The 16,759-nt window shown below is 39.9% G+C and overlaps 1 protein-coding gene across 1 annotated transcript in view; it reads right to left on the bottom strand.

Annotated features, from left to right (window-relative positions):
• large1 (LARGE xylosyl- and glucuronyltransferase 1) overlaps positions 1–16,759 on the bottom strand; it is a 161,834-nt gene that overhangs the window by 26,386 nt on the left and 118,689 nt on the right. The window contains exons 8-10 of the mRNA XM_084710864.1: positions 13,695–13,807; positions 6,119–6,244; positions 2,366–2,521 (exon numbers count right to left, since the gene is read on the bottom strand). Coding sequence (XP_084566990.1) covers positions 2,366–2,521; positions 6,119–6,244; positions 13,695–13,807 — 395 coding nt within the window. The remainder of the gene's footprint in view (positions 1–2,365; positions 2,522–6,118; positions 6,245–13,694; positions 13,808–16,759) is intronic.

The following is a 16,759-nucleotide window of genomic DNA, read 5'->3' as shown; positions in this document are numbered from 1 at the left end:
TAGCAGAAATAGAATTGTATCTGTTACATGAGACAGATGAACGCTCCACAAACACTACAAACACTGGCAGAATGGAACGGCCATAAGCAACTGCTCTCAACCACTGAGCTCTCCTGGGTAAATACATATGAAAATACCAGTGTGTAGTGCAGATGGGGAAAATGTTTACAGAAACACTGGTGGATTGTAAATCCTCATGTAGTCTGCCAATTTTCTCTCTCTGTAATTTGAGCAGTTATCAAACAAAATACACAAAGATATGACAATGGCAGCAGCTGTATTGTATAGATACATTATATAGCGGAACCTGAAATAGACAATCACAGAGAGAGTCAAAGGTGACTCAACAGAGCATTGCCTGCTGAGACTGAGCAGAGTAACAGACTGGTTTTGTCAAAAATAGTCTCTAGATTCAAGCACATTTCTCAGATAATGGCAAAGAAGCACTGCTCTGTTGTTTGACAACAAAAGGAAATAGGATGACAAAGACATTTTTCTGTTGTTTTTGAATTTCCATATAGATGACAAACTCTGAGGTCATGGCTGGATAAGATCAGGCATCCCGTCGAATGTTTAAGGTGTGTGTTTTTCCTCTGTCTTACAGGCAGGGTTTGACGGACAGAGTGGAGCAGCAGGGTCTGGAGTTTACCTCATTAACTCCTCCCTTCAACATGTTCCTCCCACCAACATGCAAATGAAACATCAAACTCCAGCTGACAGAGGAGGCCCCATCACACAGACTCTGGTCAGGATTTTGTTAGAGTGTAGGCTGTGCCTCAGTGTGGAGTCGACATCACAGTTCATCATTACAGCTGTTCTGTACACTGTAGTTCCTTATCAACTCTGTCATAAAGAGACGCTGGTACAATATTCCACCAAACAGCAAATGAAGGCTGATTGGACACATATCTGCTTAGGACAAATGTCAAGAAATGGTAAACAGTTCTCTCCTCAGAAAACAGGGACACTTTCTACATCTGACTGGACAAACATCCACACACACACACATATTTACACACACATCTCTATGTTGATAAATGAGGTTAGTAGATATACGCAGTGCAGTTGCAGATTCATGCTTCATTTTATATCTATGAGGCTCTGTTTAAACAGTTATAGAGGCTGGAGAGATTCATGAGGCTGGTGACATTTCCCATAATTTGCTGGCTGGTTTAGTTTCCAGCTGTCAGACTTGTGTAAAGCATGTATTGTATACAGAGATTTACCAGATTCAGAATTTTATATAAAGTGCCATGTTTCCTTAAGGGCATAAACCTTACTCTGCCATAATATGATACAAGATCACAATTTAACATTTTGCTCTGTGAATTCTACTGTGATACAAGGTAATACAATTGCTTTCAAGAAAAATTATGTTAATATTGTTAATTCTCAAAATGGGCATGATAAATACATCTGGAAACAGAAAAAACAGACACGACTTCTGTCAAAGGAGCTGATTCTGTCCAAGATGCACACCTGTGGCTGGACTGTGGTGTTTTCCAACACTCCATGCCTATTAAGCAATCTGTATTAGTTCCTTATATCCTATTTCCACCACAGGAACTTTCCCTAAGAACTTTTTGAGGAACTCAGCATGTTTCCACTGCAGGAACCAGGGTCTAAATTAGGTTCTGGGACATCATTTTGGGGGGCGTACCACTCTCCAAAAGGACAGGAACTTGGGCATGTGGCACTGACTCTTTCTGATTGGTCGAATGTTTGCAGCACTTTATTTAAGCCACCAGTCTTAAAAATCTGCAACTGCAAACCGTTTGTTTTTTGTTTATTTTTTTTTGTTTAACATGGAGTTACAGAAGAAAGCAGACAGCTGATGGACCGACAACAAAGTCCAGGCTCAATGTTTATGCTCAGGACAAAATCCAGCGGGAACCACTTTCCACAATATTACAGCACTGTTATAGTGTGATGCTGTAGAAACAGCCGTCACTTTTCCATATGTCAGCAGACTGATTTGTCTAAGCAGACAAATGCAGAAGGTACCATGTAGTTCCTGGAACTAAAGGTCTAAATACATCTTTAGAGGAGTTGAAGGTTTAGTACTTTCAGTCACACCCTGGACCACTGCATCATTAATGTGCAGAGTTGTAATAAAACAACTTTAACAACACATGTATGATACAGAAATATGTATCTAACCTCAAACTTTTTGAAATTCCCCAAACTAACATATATAAAAAAGAGTTTCTGTGGTATTTCTGCAGAGACTGAACATGTTCCAGCCCAGAAGAAGGTGGAGGGAGCCAGGAGCTAAAAAGGTTTTCTGACCTGCTACAGTCGTCATATCACATCTTCAGCGCTAAATAGAAACAACAACCAGAAATAAAGAGGCGGTTCCACCTACGTTCTCGCTGTTGTGGTCGGCCTCGCTGGGACATCCAAACAGCTCTCTCCGCAGCAGGTTGCCATCGTACTCCAGGAAGGTCAGGTAGAGATTCCGAAAAAACTCCACGTGCTTGTTCTTCACTCGCAGCTTCTTCGGAGAGTTCCAGTGGATCACCTGGACACAAGAACCACAGACAAGAGAACAGGGTATTGTTGTTATCATTGTACTCAGATTATTATTTTCCAATGCAGCTGCATTCCATCAAATCATAAACTACATCAAGTCTCTACTGATGCTTCACAGGAAATAATTCAAACACTGAAAACAATATCTGGACAATATTTCAATCTTACTATTTCTTATAATAACACACAGATTACCTTCTAGCATTACATACCAACGTAGAAAAGGTTCAGTGTTCAGTTCATTACTGACTGAAAGCCCACAGTACGCCACTGTCTACATTAATATTTTTCTGGACATGTTTTTGTATTTCAGGTACGTCTACATACTAAACATACAAAGCATTTTCAAACTTCAAAACATACAACTCTTAATGAACAGTATTATATATTCTAATATTTAATCTTCTAATACTTTTATACTTTTATTCTCCAGGCACAGTGGTCCAAGTCAATGGGCCTCATGCAAGAAAACTTTCATATTTGTTTCTTAAATTTCTCTTATTTTTGTCATACAATGGGCTCGTACGAGCGTCAGATTCAGTGAATATTGCCCCATATGTCAGGAAGTGAATATTCATGAAAATGGCAACAAAGAGTAAAAAGAACTTTACGAGTTCAGAGATTGACGTCCTGCTTTCAGAGATCCATAAAGGAAAATCTGTCATTTTAACAGTGTCAGCAGTGGAATTTATGGGACCTGATAAAGCAATGGGAAAACCAAGTGCTGTTAATGCTGTGTTACCTGAGGGCTGGACTGTCACGGAAATAAAGAAGAAACATCTTGATAAAATGGCTTCCAAAAAAAAAAAAGAAGAAGAAAACACATCACCAAAGTAAGGCAATTGATGAGTGCAACAGGAGGAGGGGGTCAAGGGAAACTCTACATCACAGAGATGATGGACAGAATAAATGAGGATGTCCCACGGACAGCAATTTCATAAACCTGCATGTGCAGATATACAGCCAATACACCTGACAGCAGGTAATAACAGATCATTAAATTAATGATGAGAGTCTTAAGTATAAATTTACAATCATAATTTAAACTGCAGTCAAACAGGATAATGTGGAGATAATTATTAAGTTTACTTTTCAAACTCAGAATGTCTGAAGAAAGTGGTTCTTGCATGAGGCCCAGTGAGCATTCATTACATTTTCAGTCAAATGTCCTCTTTGGCTTCTTTCAGTGCTGACACCACAACTACCACATCACTCTCTGTCAGCGATTATTCTGACAGTGCTTGCACCTTAAAGGGACAGCTCACCCCAAAATCAAAATACATATTTCCACCCTGGCCTATAGTGCTGTTCATCCATCTAGATTTTTTTGGTGTGAGTTGCAGAGTGTTGGAGATATCAGCTGCAGGGAGGTGCACCTTCTCTCTAATATAATGAAACTAAATGACACTCAGCGTGTGTTGCTCAAAGCACCAAAAAAAATACACTTGAAAAATTAAACATCTTGTAGTTTCTATAGTGCTAAACCCCTGGATTCAAGGTTTATAGTCTGATTTAGTTATTTTAATACCAGAAAACAAAATCAAAGACAAAAAATAGCATCATGTTTGTGTTTGGCCACTGAACAACAGGTCCAGCCTGAAAAAAGCTAAAACAAACTAAACAAAAATAACTGCTGATCTGTCTTTCTAAAAGAAAAAAAAAAGACAAATCTAGTGCTGTATGTTGTGTTTACTGACCTCTAAGGTAAGATTTTTCTGCATTACATGTGAATGTATTTGCAACAATAATTTGCTCCATCATTGGGCGGTTGGATTGCTCTCACTGCTCATTTGATGACAACGTCAAGGATCATCCATCCAGAACCACTTCGCTGTTAATATTTTCACATCCACTCATTTGAAAGGCATCCTAATTTATGCTTGGAACACTGATATTAAATGAGACACTGACAGAGCTATTAAAAAAACACCTACGGGCATTATTGAACATTATTGGTGTTGGAGCTTTGAGGTGTGAAAAGACCAAACCAAGTGTGTACAGATGGCTGCCTGACAGGGAGCCTCATCTCTGCTTCAGAAGGTGCATTTTCTGGAAAAACAGCTGGAGTTTGAAGACTGTGTTATCAGATGAATGAGCACAAAGCCTGATTTACAGTACCTGTGAGGTTCTACACACAGGCTGTATGTAAACATGTTGGATCACTGTCCACCTACACTTCTAGAAATAAGGGCTCCAAAACGGTTCTTCCTGAACCATTTGCCTCAGAAGACAGTTATAGGAGAAACCATTATAAAAAATGTTTTTAGATCCACCTGCGTGGGTTCTACAGGAATCCCTTGGGTTCTTGGTTGAACACTCTGGGTCAACAACCTTTGGAATAGACAAGGGTTCTCAGTAGAATACTATGTATGGGTTTGCAGATGAAAGTCTTGAAATATAAAAGGGTTCTTGGTAGAAATCCTGGACGGGGTGGATAGACAAGGATTCTCAGTAGAACATAAACAGGTTTTTGGTAGAACCTGTGTGAAGGTTCTTGTAAGCACCCTTAGAAAATGGAAAGATTATGGATACAAACCCCAGCGAGAGTTCCAGGTGAAACCACTTAACCATAAGAGCGTTCACTATAGAACCTCTCATAGGGGATTCTGGATGGAACCTTTCCAAGATGGTTGTAGGTATAACCCTTGATGTAGGGTTCTAGGAAAACCCTCAGTAAAAGGTTATAGGTGAAAGCCTTGTATTTTGAGATCCCCCTGGGTGGGTTCTACATGATACCCTTGGAATATAAGAGGGTTCTCGGTAGAACCCCTTGGGTGGGGTGGATTTTAGATCTCAGGAATATAAAATGGTTTTTGATAGTTAGCGTCAGTGCCCTTAGAAGGTCAAAAGGTTCTGAATAGAACCCCCATTGAGAGGTCCAGGTGGAACCATTTCACCATAGAAGGATTCTCTGTTGAACCTGTCACTGGGGGTTCTGGGTTTGAACCTTTCACAGATGCTTCTAGGTATAACCCTTTACAGTGTGTTCTAGGTAGAACCCTCTGAGGGCTAGTTTCCACCAAATTAGCTCTGATTATCCAACCAGTTCTGTTCAAGATTCTTGGAACCTTGGTGCTACAGTGTTCCAGCCTGCAGTTTTGAGTGGACACATTGCAGTGGAGGACTCTACACAATCTACAACAACCTATAGAATATGACATGCCCACTTTGGTTCCCAGGGAAAACTTGCTATTTTTTGGTTTCGACTTTTTGTGTTCTAAACCAATTTATTTTAGGTGCTTAAACCTCCTACAAAAGGTTCTACCAGGAACCAAAAAAGTTTAAGGGAACAAGCTAAAGAACCCTGTATGGGTCTAGTTAGAATGTTAATTTCAGTGTAGTGGAAACTACTGACAGGTTTGGACAGCTCTGCACATCCTGAAGCCTGGGAAAGACTTCATGCTTTTTAAGGTTAATACACTCTGTAACACTTTCACTGTATCTGAAGTAGAAGCACAGGTCTGTCACTGTGAGTGTGTGGCAACTTGAGACTCTTGATTAATGCAGGTCACATCCTGCATGTCTGAAGTGACTGTGAAGTGTGTGTGAGCGGTGTGTGAGCGCAGCGGGGACAGCAGGGCCTCACCTTGAGGTCTGACACGTCTTTGTAGCACTTCTCAGAGCGGGTGTGGTCAGACAGCTGGACGTTCCAGAAGCAGGGCAGCTGGTGGACCAGGAACGGGTTCTGTTTGATCACAGCGTTGAAGATGTCCTGCAGACACACACACACACACACACACACACACATTAAGTATTATGCTTTGCCTTATGTTTCATCATCAACAGGCCTGCAGGACACAGTCTAATGTGACCCTGCTCCCTCTTTATTGACCACACACACCCTGCTCATTGCACAGACTCTAAACTAAAGAGTAGTTTATCATGTGTGTCAAAAACAAAATATTTCTTAAAAATAACCTTTTTCAAATTACCACACAGTATGTCTCCTACTTTATCACCATGTCTTACCTTATTGAACTTGTGTTTAATCAGCAAATGTACACATGAATGCAGAGTGGCGTGTCATCGACTAATCAGAGGAGCGGCGGTTCATTTCCCTGCTACTCCAGTTTATATGTTGAAGTGTCCTTGGGCAAAATACTGAACCCCAAATTGTCCCTGATCGCTGTTCCATCGGATTGTAAATGTGTTTGTGATTGTGTGTGTGAATGGCTGAATGAGACATGTAGTTTGTGCCTTGAGTCACTGAGCAACTAGAAAATGTAAGTCCATTTACCTGAATGTCACAAGCAGATTTTTGCAGACTACAGCGGATGTTGATGCATATCATGAGTCTTTTAGTTTGTAGATGATGAAATGTGTAGGAGGGTACTGGAGAATAAAAACTGACTCCACTGTTGGAACACACCTTGGAGATGCCACAAAAACAATAGTGGATATTTTGGGTACATTCTGATTCCATTAAGTGGATCCTCATTTCCCTCATTTGTGTCTTTTCCTTGTACATATTTCATAACTAACTAAAGATGTAAGGAGTGATGCAGGAAAAGATTCAAGGAGAGAGGAATGTAGGAAACATGTGAGGTCCTTCCTCTGAACTGTCATCTAAAGGAACAGACAACCATTTCTAATGATGGTGGAACAGCTGAATCTAACATGTTCTCACTCCCAACTCATCAAATATAGCTGATTGATCAGTGGCCCTTCATCTCAAATGATGGTGCTGTAGATACCCCACTAGCACTGATTTTGCACATGCAAGACTCCATAATAAATATGCAACATCTGGATATACTTTCAAAATAAAGGCACAAAAACAACTTGCTTGAATTTAGAAAAGAGCATGGTTTAGGTTAAAATAAGTATTAATGTACTTTATGTAACTCATGTGACATAATGCATGCAAGTTACATGACACAGATTTATAATATACATAATATTACAGCTTGATTAGTGGTCCTACACCACATAACTTAGGTGCTGGTGTTTTTTTTACAGATGTAATGATGATGCATTATTCAAAAAAAATTCCAACTTTAATACATGTTGAATCATCATAAAACAAAAATCAGAGTGCTATTTGTTTCTGTATATTTAAGTTTTATCCAGTAGGAAGAAAAAGAAAACTAGGCAGGGGCCTGTTGCTGGAGCCAATAGCAGCGGTTAAGTGTTAACACAACACCCCACAACGTCCCCTTTGCAGCTCACAGAGCTAACAGGAATAGCTATCTATCGGGCATGAGTAAACTGGGTAATTGCCTCTGTACTGAATTTTTCAGTTCAGTCCTGCTCCAGCTGTGTTCGCTGGAAGCCTGGTTCTGTTGCAGTTGGCAGAAACTCTTACATTAAAAACTAGGAGGCATTTTCTCCATAAAATATGGTCCAGTTCCACCCAAATCAGAGAATGAACTCATTATATAATGTTTTAGTAGAAGTTATTAAGTGCTTTTGTGCAGTAACATTCAAGAGTGAGGCCCAGCCCCCAGCCCATCTCATGCTCCACACAGCTACTGTTAGCTACCTGCTAGCTGCTGAAGCAGTCGGATGTAAAATGTCTTGAGTATAATCTGCTGTCACAGATAACACTTTCCCCATGGTGCCTATAGCCAGCAGGCCTGTAACCATGGTAACCACAGTAATTTGGTGAAGCAGAACAATATCTAAGGTGGTGAACAACCTAGAAGACACAATGTACGACAATGATGTACCATACTGTTGGTGCTCTGCTCTGTTGACAGTTGAAGATTGATTGACAGGTGGATGTCACTATATGATTGGTTGAAATTGGTTAGTTATAGCTTATGTAAGGTCTCTCATATTTTGTTTTAAATTAAGAAAAAAATATGATTTTAATATAAAAATGAAAAAAGGCATTTTTCATTTCTGCTTGACGTTAATGACTTGAAAGGCCTTAATTTTATATCTTTTAGTGATGTGTGGACTGCATTTATAACCCTGGCACTGTGGTTAATCTACAGATCAGGTGGGTCAGTTCATAAAAATTAATATTCTGATTAATAGTGGATGGGTTGCAGATGGGAATTATGTGTGTGTGTCCCTAGAAAGAGAGATGCTGTGTGCATATAAGCATTAAGCACAGCAGTAACAACTTCATTGATTATTTATCTCTGTTTCCTCGGGAGAGTTCCCTCTGTTCTGTCAAGTTTCTAACTACACTTTAGAGGTTTGCAGCTCGAATATCCCACATTTGCTGTAGTGACATCACTGAAATTAAACTGGAACTAAACTGAACGCTGCCTCTCTAATTATCAAATAAACACTGAGACATCAATACAACACAAAAAAAGAAATCACCTGCAAAGGTTGCACTGCACAACATAATTTTAAAGGTAATAGGGCCTACAGGGAGTGGGAGAGATGTGGGTGCAGGTCTCTAAATCAGAGAAAATGATACATTCTGGTGGGTGGCAGGTGGATGATTTATACAGACTCAGATGAACTCAGAGCCCATTCGTGCATCACTAATACTTTTTAAGACCACAACATTCATTTTTCCCTTTAATTCTCTCTGTAAGTAGCTTTCAGGATGTTAAAATCATCAGCCTTTGCTATCTTTGTGAGCAAAACTTGGCTGCACATATAAAATTGTGCTGTGAGATTTAAGACATAAATAAACTTCCTTTGGATACATGAATAGTTTCATCACCACAAGCAAAAGAGGTGGAAAAATTGCTGTAACCCACTCAAGATGTTGCTGCCATGGCGCCAGTATAGCAGCCCCGCCTCTTCTGTCTTGTTAGTGTTCTGTATTCCTCCAGATGTTCAGATTAATTCTTGATGTACAGTATGTGTGATCACACTGAGAAAGATGAATCCTTCAAACTGCTTTGAGGAAATCTACTTTGGTCTGAGACTTTTTTGACTTTGAGATCACTGTGGGTTCACAAGACAAGAGTCTCGGTGACAGACTCCGGTTTCCTAATGGGACACATAAAAACTCTATAGCCACATAATGAATGCTGCGATAAAGAGGGCTGACAGTCGATTGGAGCTCATACAGCAGAAGGCAGATGGAATGCTCAAACGATTTCCAAAGCCCCGTTCATTTTCCAAACTGCATACCTTGCGGGACTTCACTTAATGAAGGTTTAATTAAAATCTCATAAACGCACCTCTCATCTAGATGAGCTCTGAATAGCTCTGAGATAATGGAGAAACCCTTCACCAAGGTCTCGGTGTCTGCCCTTATGGTAGATAAAGAACACTGTGTGGTGTAAGATAACACAGATTTATGACCTTCAGGACACATGTAAGCTCAAGTGTGATGAAGAACTGAAACCAAACCATTGCACAGCTTTCTGAGATTAAAAAAAAATAATGGCAATATATACATGTAGATAATTTTTAATGTCTTTTAAATTAAAGTTGTGGGGAAAAGATCAAAAGAACATTTAGGTGGCACCGCACGACACATGTTCACCAGCAGCAGACATACTGTATACTGAATATTTTAGTTCAATTACTTCCTACTTCTGGTCTGAATCAGGATTTCAAGTGATTTTTATGTGCATATTGAAGTATCACATTAGATAGAAATGGTAAATGTTGAAAAAACTCAATTTTGAAAAAAAAAAAAAAATACACTCACTTGAGGTTTTTTCTTTTTTCTTTTTTTTTTTTTTTATCTTTTTTAACAAGAGTCAGTGCTCCTAGTGGAACATAGAAAAAAACATTTCTTTTAAATAAGTCCTGATTTACTCAACATTTAACTCACATGACTGATCAGCTGTTTCCGCTCTGATGGTTCTATGATACATCCATGATGATCTGATGGAACCTTCCTCACATCACATGAAACAAATATGAAGTTTCTGTTGTGTTTTTCACTGTTTCAGGTTCGACTGATGCTCTTTTAATCAAGTCATCTTGTTGCATTGTCTCTGCAATGGTATAATGGTTTTCTGATTAAAGAACTGGTGCCACCTACTGTTTATCTCAATGAACCAACTTCTAATAAATGCATAATGGAAACAAGCATTTATTCGCACTACCTTTTGCATGTTTACTCAAATCTGGTTAAAATTTGTGATACATTTGGATGAGAACATGGCTCTTGTTGCTGCTGCCATGTGTGTCCCACCTGCATCCTATGTCACATCAACTGACATCTACAGCACATAGACCAGTATCCTGGGAATCACATTCATATTAGATGGTGATGAAGATCAGTGGTTCTCTCTCTCATCTCTCCGAGTTGCAACTTCAGAATTATCAAGCTGGTGTTTGTGATGTGTTTGTCTCCAAGGGTTGCAGAGAGCTGCCTTATTCTCAATCCCTGCTGCCTGCCGAAATGTGTTATTTTATTCTATTGTCCACAACCATCTGACAACCCCTGCAACCACCTTGGGGGTCCCGACCCATAGGTTAAGAACCACTGCTGTAGATCACCATTTATGTCCACTGAAAACGTTTAGTGTAAATGCAGGAAGACTTGTGTTCATTGTTTCAGCAGATGGCCCCCACCTTTAATAAAGAGACTGGATCTGCTTGAGGTTTCTGTCTTTTACGAGGAAGTTTTTCCTCACCACAGTCACCCCAGTGCTTGCTCTTGGTGGGAACAGTTGGGTTCATACAGAGTATGGTCTAAACATACTCTATTTGAAAAGAGCCCTGAGATAACCTGATATGATTTGGTGCTATACAAATAAAATTGACCTGAACTGAATTTTTGTAGTGAAGAGTAAAGGTGTGGAGGTCAGATGGGTGTGAAGTGTGTCCCGTCAAAGACCTACAATTAACATTCACTTTTTAAGGGCCACATTATAAGAGGTTGGACATAAAGTGTTTATAGCTGCTCTGAATGACCACACTTAAAGATGAGGCCAAAAGCCCATCACCATAGACACGGGCAAAACAAGATAATTGTTTAAATATGGGTTTAATGGTGTGGAAATTCAGCCAGTCTCTCCAGGAAGACATGCTGCTCATACACACAAAAAGAGAAGTTGTGTAAAGAATGAAAAGAGAGGGCTTGAGGGAGAAGTTCAAATCCAGCTTACTTTCTCAGCCGTGCACAGCTGGACAGTCACTGTGTGAAGTGGGTGTGAATGTCAGATTGTAGGCTTCAGAAAGTTACTGAAATGGTTGGACACTGCCCTCCCTGATTCCAGTGTGGGAGAGGTGTGGGAAGAGGAAGTTTCTGGAGCTATCCAACAAGTTCTGAAAGAAGCTTACTGGCAGCTTAAGTGTAACCATGACCATTCCTCAACCTTAAATACGTGTTTAAGGACCTTTTTACACCTCAAAGTCCAGACCATCTGGTTATTTTTGGTTCACACTGCAATTATGCAGTGAGGTGCATCTCCAAACCAATTGATTGGTTTGTAGGTGGGTGTGTGTCTGACGTTGACGTGTTGTCCATTCAATTTCAATTCCTAATAATAATTGTAAATTGTTGTGTTGGAATATTTGTGAGTGAGCTTTTTTCCATCTCACTCTTTAAAGTTGTTGGACCAGATGTCAATTAAACTCAATGTCTCCCTCTCTCCGCTTGTGGAATGTGGTTCATGTCATTTTGTTGCATTGTTTTTCTGTTTTCCAGCTCTGACAATAGACTGCCAGACTTTGTGCATGAAAATTCAAACCATCCAAACAATGTTTTCACACTAGAAAAAAACCCAACCATGGTTCAGTTTGATCCGAACTGAGACCACCTCTTATAACTGGTACAAGGCTCGGCTGTTTGGTCCAGATGGAGGGGTCGGGGAGGTTTCACACGAGGAATTTTGGCTTTGGAGGATCAAACAAGGCAGCTGTGAAAAGGCCTTTAGTTGCCTAACCCTAAACATATCTTAACCATGATTTATTTGCCATAACAATGATCTTGCCCTAAATTTAACTATACTGTAACTGCCATGTAAAGGTGGCGTTGAAAGTAAGAATTGTAAAAAAAAAATTAGCTTTCAGCACAAAGAACATTGAAAATGAATGTAATCAACAGTTTGCAGAATTGTCAAATGCTGTTCTTGACGTGCTCTTGTTGTGTGTGTTGTCCTGTGACAGGGTTGATAGCACACACAACTTCTATCAGAGAGAAGTTGACACATCTTGAAAAAGTAAAGGTGTGACTGTTTTGATGCACGTCATACGCCTTTAAGAATCCCACAGCTTTCCGGTTGGGGGCTGCTTCTGTCAGCCTTGACGTACCAAAGCTGACAAGCACGCTCACTTTTATTCAGTGATTGGTCAGGAGTGTGGAGCTGAGAAGGAATGCAGGTTTAAATTGGTCTCTTTTTTCATTCTTCACACAGCCACCACTGTCAGTTTTCATGTGTACAAGCGAGTTCAACACTATGAATGCCTTTGAGGAGAGACTCTGAAAGTATGGGCTGTTATCCCCATTTATATGATTCATTGGGCCAACACTACAAAGACACAAAAGACACAGAATTCTTGAGGAGAGATCAGGGAGGTTGGGTGAGGCCATGATGGCAGGATTTTCAGCCTGAATGTGGCCGTTCAGAGTTGGCAGAAACACTTTTACCTGTAGACTTGATCAGACGACACATTGCACAATGTGGTTTGTTTGAAGCATATAGAACCCTTTATAAATGGACTGCATCATATAGTGCTTTTTTAGTCTATTGACCAATCAAAGCACTTTTACAACTACGTCACTTCACACATTCACTAACTGATGGTGCAGCCACTGGGGCAATTTGGGGTCCAGTCTCTTGATAAAGGACACTTCAACATGCAGACCCAAGGAGCCAGGGAGCAAACTGCTGATCTTACAATTAGAGATGACACACCTACCTCTGACTACCTACACTTATGTACTTTTTTTTTTAAGCAGACATAACCCTTTATTGTGAATTAGTTTGTTTAAAGCATTAAAGAACCCTTTATTGTAAAGTAGCTTGTTAAAAGGATACAGAATCATTTATTGTTTAAAGCATAAAGAGTTCTTTATGGTAAAGTAGCTTGTTAGAAGCATATATGACCCTTTACGGTAAATGAGTTTGTTTAAAGCACACAGAACCCTTTAATGTAGAATACTTTCACAGCACAATTTCATGTAGCAGTGACAGAGAACAAAAGGACAGGTGCTTTTGTGATTTGTCCATGTGAAATGTGAAATTTTGCCAATTGGTGGAAAGTTTGCATGTCTGAGGTGTGAGGATGTGTGTGTGTGTGTGTGTGTGTGTGTGTGTGTGTGTGTGTGTGTGTGTGTGTGTTACCTGGTCTGCTAGGGAGGTGGACAGCATGCTCATTAGTTCCCTCTCTGCAGTCAACCTCCACATCTGCTCCCATCTCAGCTTCCGTAGACGATCCAGGAGAAGCAAAATCACCCCTGTAAAGTGCGCGCACATACACACACACACACACACACACACACACACACACACACACACACATACACACACACACACACACACACAGACAGACAGACAGAGATATGGTAGCTTTAGAAACGGAGAGATTAGTATCTGGCTGCCTGGTAAAGGTGATAAAGTCCCATCATGAGCTCCTGAATCACAGCCTTGTGTTTTCTGAGATAAAGCTGTAGACTTTAAGCTTATAAAGACAGACCGGCGCTGGATGGAGAAAACATGTTAAAATCCTCCCAGAAACACAAATCACTCTTAGAAGCTCACGAGCTTCTTTTCTCTGCTAACTTTCTCCACCAACACACAAGAAAAATCAAAAACAAAAACTTGTTCGTCTCAGTTCCCTGGCTAATAGAAGAAATCTTCCTGGCTGCTACAAATAAAATCAAGCAGCCAATTTTCACAGGGAGCGATATCATGAATATTTTCTCAGGATGGGAACAAACAAACCATCTTTCACACCCCGCTGTGCTCCATCTGTTGCCACGGCCACCGCCACAAAGCCGACCAGCCGCAGCTTTCTGTCAAAATGCTGTTCAGTACAAATTCAACACATGCTTTTCTGTTTGTGAGATCTGCCGCTCAGTCACACTGACAGGAGGTTTAAGAGCAGAACGCTGAACTTTTACGACGCAGACGTGTCCAGGTGAGTTTTACACCGCGGCTGCCGCAGTGGCCCACGCTGTTTGCTTTGGGTTATAGTCAACAGAACGATTATCCTCCTGCTCCAAACAGCACACGTACAGAGCTATAAGTCTCCTGAAGGAAAAGACCTGCTCCAGTTGATAGAGGAAAAAAATATAGGCATGGGGAAATAATAACAAGCTGTAATGGAATCCAATCAATTCCACTATCAGCGGCTGCTCTGAGGCTCTGTGAAATTATACCACACACCTTTTTCAAAATATTTTGCCATAGTACTTTTAACGAGCCGGCTGAATGCTTGCATTTTTCATCGATGCCTGTGAAAATGCACTATATTATTGCAAAGAAGGAAACTGCCTGACTGTTTACTCACTCTCTATTTTGAAATAGTGGAGACTGAGGTTCTCCGAAGAAAATTAAAAATTCTTGGACAGCATTCTCATGTCTTTCCTATTACAGATGGCAAATGGAAATTACCTCGAATGGTTTAAATAACAACACCGAGTAAGTAAGCACAGAGAGAGCTCAATAGAATCATCTTCCTTTTTCTTTATGGTCTCTTCTATTTCATTATGTGATTGTCCTTTTATCTTTGAAACTGCTCTTTGTGTTTTTATTGTTTGCTATTTTTTTGTGTTTTATGGTTTCTGCTATTTTCAACTTGAACAACTGTTACTATTTTTAAACGTGTTTTAGATATACATTTGGATTGGAAAATAAAAATAAACTTGAAGAGGTAGCAGTCACTCAGCAGAGTGCAGATCTCCCCAAGGCAACAGACGATGAAGCACCTACTGCAATGCCACAAGTGCCAGACTCACTTTTCTTTGAGATGTATATAGTAGTGTAATTGTATTGTAACTGAGTGCTCTGGGTTCACTTAAAGTGTATAAAATTCATAGGGAAACAATAAATGATTTTGTTTTTTCTGTCATTACCCAAACAACTGCCCAGTTTGCTGTTCACATTTAGTGCTGTTGAGACGTATACATGTGCCGATGGTAAGAAAAAGTTTATTTGATATTTTGACATTTCAATATGGATTTTGTGAATTTACTGCTTCCTTTTGTTTATGATATTTACTTGCAATTTTGTCTCGTTCTCTTTGCACTTCATGTTATGTGAGCCGCTTTCCATGGCATCGCCATGAAAAAGCAGCAACCTGTCAGACGCCACAGCAAAATAGGAACTCTGTGTATGCTGTGTAGCTAGCCATATATGGCAATAGGTTGGCAAACCTTAAAATGGGGCTCTCAAACACAATATAATCCAGCCCACGAAATTATTTTTATTCAATCACTTTTGCTAGTTGTTTTATACCAATTAAAACTATCCTCCCGTTATCAAGAGATATTAATGATCTGTTACATGACAAAATGAGTTTTCACTGCATTCTCTGTGGAGTTTTAAGTACGAAGAGAAAATGTTAGAAATCATAGAAACTGTACTGTTATTTGTTAACTAATGTTAGCTAGCAGGTTAGCTGTTAATATCTGGTCTGGGAGAAATCTGTCTCTACTGTTGATGTCCAGTGTGATGACAGTTTTGTTTATTTGCTGCGTCACGTGTAGATTGAAATGAGGAAATCTGCTACTTTTTCAAGAGTATATTCACAGTTTAAAACCAGGCAGGTCAGACTGGCTGTGTGGAGAGTTAATTTTAGAAGAGCATTATGGCAACACTCTGGGGCATCCATGGCACTGACGTTTTGGCAGTGGTATAATTCCTGCCTTGGTACAGTATGGTGGACACTGGCACAACAGCTAGGATGGCAACAAAATGACCCCAGCAGCCGCGACCAAGCCAAATGCAATGCACCGGCATCTAGAAGACAATGGAGGTTTTATGAGATTCCTGGAGCTGTGAGACGACTGAATAAGCTTTGATAATGTCCACAAACAGCACCCTCAGAAATCAAGTGTTATTTAACATGAGATTCTTTAAAGCAACAATATGTAACATTTCCACATTAAAATGTCTTAAGACTCTAGACCTATGTTGGATTGTGTACTTACATTATCACAAATGTTTTCAATAATGTTCAAATGCAAAAAATTCCATAATTTATTCAAGGTAACACTGCATTTCCTGCTAGCAATGCTGGCCACAGTAGGTGCTATTTGCTGTACCTTCCAGTAAAACTTGGGGTACGTTTGATGTGTCAACTTTAATGACCTCGTGATTTCTGGATGGATTTTCATCAGCTATGTTGCTTGTTTAAAGGTGACAACTCCCATGATCCCATGCTACTTCACAGCGTCATGTTATAA

Source organism: Lutjanus erythropterus, chromosome 22 (genome assembly GCF_056507025.1).
Source record: "Lutjanus erythropterus isolate fLutEry1 chromosome 22, fLutEry1.hap2, whole genome shotgun sequence".
NCBI lineage: Eukaryota > Metazoa > Chordata > Actinopteri > Lutjaniformes > Lutjanidae > Lutjanus > Lutjanus erythropterus.
This window is presented reverse-complemented; position numbering and strand designations above follow the sequence as displayed.